This window comes from Zootoca vivipara, chromosome 16 (genome assembly GCF_963506605.1).
Source record: "Zootoca vivipara chromosome 16, rZooViv1.1, whole genome shotgun sequence".
Lineage (NCBI taxonomy): Eukaryota > Metazoa > Chordata > Lepidosauria > Squamata > Lacertidae > Zootoca > Zootoca vivipara.
Window position 1 is genome coordinate 31,666,150 of NC_083291.1, and position 7,445 is coordinate 31,673,594.

A 7,445-nucleotide genomic window follows, 5' to 3' on the forward strand; every position below is an offset into this window, starting at 1 on the left:
CTCTGCAGCTCGCCTGGACCCGGCGAGGGCGCGATCAGAGCCGAGGAGCCTCTTCCCGCCCGAACCGCGCATTTGAATCGCGGAGGCCCGCCCAGCGCCCCGCCCCAGGGCGGCCAATCAGGAGGCGGCAGACGCCTTCCTCTGCCCGGAGCTGGCTTCCGATTGGTCGGCGGCAGAAAAGAGAGAGCTCCGCAAAGGTTACAATTGTATCCGAAGCCGAGAGGCGAAAGAAACAACAAGGCACGTGGGGGCGGAGCCGAGAGAGGAGGAGGAGGAGGAGGGGCGGCGGCGGATTGCGGCTCCTGTCCGGGCCAGGCTAGGCTACAGCTCGGTAGGTGGGGCGGGGTGGGGTTAGCAGGCTGAGCCGGCTTCACCCTTTGCACCGACGGGGCGGCCCCCTCCCCGGCTTCCCGCAACAGCAGCAGCAGCAGCCGCGGCCCCGACTAGCCAGCCGAGCCCCCCGACGGCGCCGCCCAGGGCACGGCATTCCAGCGCCGCCTCGCCCTCGACGGCTGACCTGCCGGCGGAGGCGAGTTTCGCGAACGAGAGGGCGATCCTGTGCCGGGAGGAGGAGGAGGAGCGGACCGGGGCGGAGACTGCGAGCGGCACGGTCGGCTGACAGGCCGGCTGCTGTCCGCCGGGACCGGGGTCCGTGCGGTGGGCGCAGAGGTAGGCGGCGGCGCGGGTGGGGTGGTGAAAGCCACCGGGCGGCTCGTTGGCAAGCGCCGAAGGGGCGCGGGGGTGCATCTAAGCGTATTCAGAGTGCTTCTCTCCTCTACGCTCCCCCTCTTTCGCGCGGAGGTGCATCTGAGCAAATGGGATTTGCCGTCGCTGGGTGAAAGGCGGCCGAGCGGCCCTCCTAGCCCTTCTCACGCCCGGGGCCCTCCTGGCTCTCTTCCCCGTCCAGGCGTCGTCGCGGGCATGCAGCCGGGGAGCGCCGGGGACCGGCTCAGCGGGGCTGCCGCCCGGGGAGACACGAGGGAAGTGCGGCGCCTCCTCTTCGAAGAGCTGGTGCAGCCGGACGCGCGCAACCGCTTTGGCAAGACCGCGCTGCAGGTAGGCGAGGCAGACTCCTTTCCCTGGTCCCTTGGTCCTGGAGATGATTTGGGAGCCCGTCTTCCTTCTCCTTTCCCCTGAAACACACACTTAGCTCAGAGGATCTAGAATATAAATCCCCGACTTAAAAGATGGAGCACCTGCCCAGGAAGTAGTCCTTCGGTCCCTGACATCTTAAATCTGAACAGAAGGCTTTAATTTCTCTTTAGAAATTAGCCCCAGTTCTTTTCTGAAACTCACCCTCCTGGTGGCATCTTTCCCTTTGATTTTGGACCACAGCACCCACCTCTCTTTCCTTTTATAGCATCCTCCATCCCATCTTTATGCCAGTCTTGGGAAATTCCTCCAAAGCAGAGATACAAACAACTGTTGTTGTTCTGTCACCAAGAGGCAGGCATAGATTCAACAGGCGGCCCTCCTTCCTGCTGGGGCTCAGCTCAGCAGGGTCACTCGAGGGGCACAGAGCAACTGCTTGTAACCAACTTGGGGGGGGGGGGGGAAAGGAGGCAGATCCTGCCTTGGCTGAGTAATGGATGCCAGGTGGTGTCTGAGCTGAAGTATTTAAAGTCGCCCCATCCAGTCCCTTCTTGGTTGCGTGACAATTGCCTCCACAGCAATTTCCACAATAGATTAAATCAAAATTCCAAAATCAAAGAAGCATGGAGTTTGTGCTGCTCTGGCCACAGTCCATAAATATGATTATTTCCGTCAGAATGTGCCCTGTCTGCCGATCAGAAAACAGCCGAGCCAATTTGACAGTGGGCCCATCCCTCTCTGATGCCTTCGCCTTCCCCCCTAGGTAATGATGTTTGGGAACGTTTTCGTGGCGCAGGAGCTGCTGAAGCAAGGGGCCAACCCTAACGTCCGCGACGAGTCGGGCACGGCGCCCGCCCACGACGCTGCCCGCACGGGCTTCCTCGACACCCTGAAAATCCTGGTGGAATACGGCGCGGATGTCAACGTAGCAGATGCTTCCGGCTCGCTGCCCCTCCACGTTGCCGTCCGGGAAGGCCACGCGGACGTGGTCCTCTTCCTGGCACCGCTGTCCAAGTTGCAGCACCGAGACTCTGACGGGCGGACGCCGCTGGAACTCGCGCAGCACCTGGGGCTTTCGCACATCCAGGGCATCCTTGAGCAGCTCCTCTCTGCCCCGGCTTAACCCGAGGAGGGGGCCACCTTGCCTGGGCAAAGAGAGCTGGATCAAGCACTGAGCCAACTCCTCTCTCTTGTGCTTTTAGGCCAAAGACTCTCCCTTTTTTCTTCCCAGGGCCCTGGAACAAAGGCAGCTTCACCTGCCCTACCTCAGAGTGTGTGTTTGATTCTATTTGCTGTTGTTGCTATTTATATGTGTTTTATGAGCTCTCTTAATCTGCTTCTGATTTTCTCCCCGGGAGCCAGGCGGCCCTTGTACCATCCTGCACTCAGCTTTGGCCAGCGTGCCTTAACTCTACCTACCATTTTCTGCTTCCCTAGCCGCTGGTATACGCATCTCCTTGCATTTTTCAGGTGGGATGGGGAGGTTCTGATGCAGAGAGCATCCCTGAAGGCATTGCTAGAATGGGGAACCTTTGCTTCTCTCCCTTTCCCCACTCCTCAGTCTTCATGAGGAATACCAGCTTATTTGGGAGAGCTCTGGGTGTTCTTTCTGAGAGCTGTTCCTTCCTCGACGTTTGGCTCCTCTTCCCCTGCAGAGTCCAGAACTCCGCAGCATCTAACTGCACAGGATTCTGTTCCCAAAGAGATCTTTATCCACCCTGCAATTTCTCCCTAATTTCTCTATGGTGTTCTCTGGGGGGGGGCCTTGTGGCCCTTTAGCCATTAACAACTGTTTCCATCTCAGCCTTGTAGTAGTTCTCTTCTGTTATCTTTGACTAAAAAAATGTTTAAGCCTTGTTTTTGGCAGCTTGTTCCCTGTAATGAATTTGTGGATCTGAGCTGTGTATATAGTAGATTTTTAAAAAGGAGGGCAGATTTATTCTATTTATTGTGATTTGCAAGAGTTTGTTTTATGAGATGATTAATTTAATGATTAAAAATATTAAATCCATTCGCGACTTAAGTGACTTGTGGTCCTGGGAAAACTTTTCCGGAGAGGAAGGCATCAAGAAAAGGCCTTCCCACTGCTCTGTTCCCTTCAGAAAATGTGGATGTGAGTACGAGGCTCTTGCTGAGCAACTGAACCCCAGAAAGCACATAGGGTAATATCGCTGGACCATTAGAACTCACCTTATGGAAGATTGATGGGAACACTTATTAAACTGCTTCCAGGATTATAATTCCCTGTAATGGGTTGTATTCCTGTGTTCATAGGGAAGTTGCTTTGCTCCTGAAAAATGCTTAGTGACGATGGGGCCTGGCAGCAGGCAGCAAAGGACCCTTAGTTTTTTCCTCTTGACATTCATATTCCCCCCAAGAAGCCCAATACAGCATCTGTGGCATTAGAGGTGAAACGCAGAAAATTAGAATATCGTTGAAAAGTGCATTTGTTTCAGTAATGCAACTTATTATTATTAATTTTTCTTTTAATTTTTTTACAAATGCTTTCTTTTGGAAATTCCACAGTAATAAAACAAATAGTTACAATAATACAAAAATAAACATCGCTATTACATTTCATTAATTACATTCCATTTATAATTGACCCGCCTAAAGACAAATAATTACAATTACAACAAATGAAGGCTTGATATATCTTGCTTTGCATGTCATACACCTATCTCATATATTGGTTTCACCTTTTAAGTTGCATTACTGAAATAAATGCACCTTTCACCGATATTCTAATTTTCCGAGTTTCACCTGTATATCCTATTTTCCCACTTAACAACCCTGTTAGGAAGTTAGGCTGAAAGTGAGCCCACCAAGGAAGCTTTTCAGCTAAGCAGAGATCTAGAGCAGGCATCCCCAAACTGCGGCCCTCCAGATGTTTTGGCCTACAACTCCCATGATCCCTAGCTAACAGGACCAGTGGTCAGGGATGATGGGAATTGTAGTCCAAAACATCTGGAGGGCCGAAGTTTGGGGATGCCTGATCTGTGAACTGACATGTAGCAATTGATCTTGCAGCGCCTTTTTTCAACAGGGTAGTTAACAAAAAATAAATAAAAAATGGGTGGAAACAAGCCAGTGGAATGGCCCTGGCCTTGCCTTCTGCCCACTGCAGTCTGGCTGGGCCCTGAAGTTTGTAAGAAATATAGTTCAGTTGCAGCTTCTCCTTTTTCTTCTAGGAATGCTGGAAACACTTGACAGAAGGAAGGAGATGGAAGTGTGAGCTGGGATGGGGAGCCATTTGCAGCCATACCAAATTTAGAGCAACGGTTCTTAACCTTTTTGGGGTCACAGACCCTTTGGGTATCTGATGAAAGCTGTGAACAACCCATTAACACAAAATACGAAATATTTTGCATGCACTTTTATTGCATCGGAGAAAGCTTTTTTTTTTGTACATGGTTCACGGACCCTTAAAGGGACCCCAGACCATTAGGTCCAGTCGTGACCGACTCTGGGGTTGCAGCGCTCATCTCGTTCTATTGGCCGAGGGAGCCGGCGTACAGCTTCCAGGTCATGTGGCCAGCATGACAAAGCCGCTTCTGGCGAACCAGAGCAGCGCACAGAAACGCCGTTTATCTTCCCGCTTGCACTTTGATGTGCTTTCAAGCTGCTAGGTTGGCAGGAGCTGGGACCAAGCAACGGGAGCTCACCCTGTTGCGGGGATTCGAACCACCGACCTTCTGATCGGCAAGCCCTAGGCTCTGTGGTTTAACCCACAGCGCCACCCATGACATGGACCCCTTAGGGACTCCTTATTCCCTCAGAAGCAGAACCTCAGTGAACAAGTATTTTTTTTATTTTTTATTTAAAAAATAATATTCATTCATTTTATATAAGAAACAAGAAAAAAAATTACAAACAGAAAACATACACAACATAAATCATTCCTTATATTAACCTGTGAACAAGTAATTTATGGGTTCGTCATCACTTCTGAAATTTGGCTATAATTTAAACGGCCCCTCTCTGCATGTGACATATTCCATGCTGCTCCATCGTCTACTTAGAGAAGCTCACTGACCATTGCAACCCTTTGAATGATCCCCTCCTGTTCACATATTGAGCCTTCCTGGTGCTGAAGAGGTTTCTGAATTTGCTTTTCGGCTGATTCTCCCTTTGAATATGGAGACCGGACCGAGGCCTAAGACGTTTATGTTGGGAAACAACTTTAAATCAGCCCCTAAGCACAGGAGGAAACTACAGAAGCAAAGTTAGTGTCAAGTTTATGGTGTGGCGAAGTGTAGAAATAAACGACAAGGATGGCTTTGCGTAAATCAGGCTGAGAGTTGCATTAAAGCATCTGGATTCCTATGCTCTTCAGGTAGAGTATAACTGGCCTAGAAGCTCCATTCTCTCTCGGTTAGCCTCTTGAGCGAACCTGGAAGGGGCGAGCTTACGTCTCTGATACGTATATTGGTTGCTGTGGTTCGTGGAAGCCCTTGAAGCAATTTCCTGCTTCTCTCTGATGTCTGGGTGGGAGGCAGAGGTTTCGCCCTTTCAATCTGCGGTGGAATTCTACGGAGATCATGTGTCCAATTCTGCAGCAGTGCTGAGACACCAGAAATAGTACAGCGAGGGAAGGCAGACAGGCAACAGCAAAAGCAACCTGCTGGGTTGGACTTTATCGCCCAGAATAATGTCCCAGCTGCTGGGTGTGGCACCCAGCGATATAGGGAAGGAAGGAAGCCAAGTGTTTTGTAACACCAGTTGTCTGCCTTCTTGCCAAGCAGTGTATGTGCGTGCCTGCGTGCGTGTACGTGCAGCCCCAGACGGAGATAGCAGACACTTTAAAAATGAAAGCACAAACAGCTGGGCCTGTTTTGCAACTTTACCAGGTTCGATTCTCTGCCAAGTACCCAGCATTTGCCAGGAAACCACTAACAGCTGAGAGTGGGGATTACCAGCAATGCATGAAAAACCACTGTTCCTTGTCTGTGAGCTGGGTGATGTGCTTTGAAATTCCTCTCTGCACTCCTCCCAGCGGTCATTCCTCGTCTGGTCACTGCTATGGATGCATGACCTGACTTGTCCGTCTCCAAGCACCGCGGTCGTCTGTAAGGGATACCCACATGGCAGAATTAACGTTGCCAGCCTTCATGTCACGTTTGCAGGCATCTTCGTAACGCAGAGTTGGTCTGCCAACGGGCCTGGTGCCGGAAGCTAGATTCCCCATAGACCACGTCCTTGAGGAACCTGCCATCTTCCCTTTTGTGGACATGACCATGCCAGGGTAATGAAGGTCTACCTGCATCAGCAGATCTGCTCCAGCTGCAACAAAACATGTCTCTCCTGTAACTCTCTCTGTGTAACTCTCCCAACGGTTTGACTTCACCCTCGGAGGTGAACTCCATTGTCTCCTGGATGCCAGCCAACCATTGAGGTGGGAGGGGCGGGACTGCTGATGCCAGGAGGAAAAGGTAGACTTGACCACTGCTCAGCACAGAGGCTCTCAAGATAGGTGTGCTCACATAATACATAATATTAGTTAACCTTTCTAAATATAATATTTTGCATTGTACTTGGCCCCACTGAGCATACAGTAGCTTCCCACCGAACAATAAATAAGTAAATTAATGCTAGCTAGCAGCCTTGTTGGTCCATATAAACGAAGAATTAATAGGACAGTACGATGGTTTATATATTTTACTAGAACTAAAACTGCAGCTCCATACAGATTTAAATGGAAGCAATGTCTACCAAACTTCCTCAGATTTACTTCTTAGTAGACACACTTGAAAATGACCTTGACCTACAAGAACGGCAAAGCAGTGAACTAGCAAAAAAGGGTATTTCAATCAGATCTACAGTCTGGAAAAAAAGTAGTAATTCATAATCTGTTTTCGTGAGTGGGTTTTTTTAGAGCATCAGACTTGCAGGTGAAGAAGGCAGAGACTGAAATGTTTTAAGACTTTAATAGCTATGCTTAGACTAGTCACTGCAAAACTACTGTGACACACACGCACATACATACATAGGGGATAAAATCCATTATGATTTTATTTATTTACTCCACAACATTTATACTTAAAACGAGAAAGCAAGGAAAAAATCCGAAACCATACTTTTAAAACATACGAAGGTTAAAAATATTTCTGAATCGGCCTGTGTTTGCATGGCATTTCCTCCACGCCCCAGATCCTCGGCGACGAACCGAATCCTGTTTTCCGGACTCCAGTCCACGATTCGAGGCTTTTAAATACGGAATTAGCAACACCAGCCGCCCGACCTGCAGGCAGAGTTCTTCTCCTTCTGCTTTCCCTTTAACGGGGTGGGCGGAGCAGAACGCGCGTTTCGCAGCCGCGCGCCCTCACGTGCCACATTGACCCGGAAGCGCCCCG

The 7,445-nt window shown here is 50.2% G+C and overlaps 1 protein-coding gene across 2 annotated transcripts; it reads left to right on the forward strand.

Annotated features, from left to right (window-relative positions):
* Window positions 1–288: 288 nt before the first annotated feature.
* Window positions 289–3,103, forward strand: CDKN2D (cyclin dependent kinase inhibitor 2D). 2 transcript variants are annotated; one of them, XM_035097494.2, is made up of 3 exons: window positions 289–331; window positions 908–1,056; window positions 1,856–3,103. In XM_035097494.2, the coding sequence occupies exons 2-3, from the start codon at window positions 922–924 to the stop codon at window positions 2,213–2,215; spliced, it is 495 nt and encodes a 164-aa protein (XP_034953385.2). In that variant the 5' UTR covers window positions 289–331; window positions 908–921; the 3' UTR covers window positions 2,216–3,103. The 2 variants fall into 2 exon arrangements, with proteins under 2 accessions (XP_034953385.2, XP_060124822.1); XM_060268839.1 differs by lacking the exon at window positions 289–331 and adding an exon at window positions 346–669.
* Window positions 3,104–7,445: the final 4,342 nt, after the last annotated feature.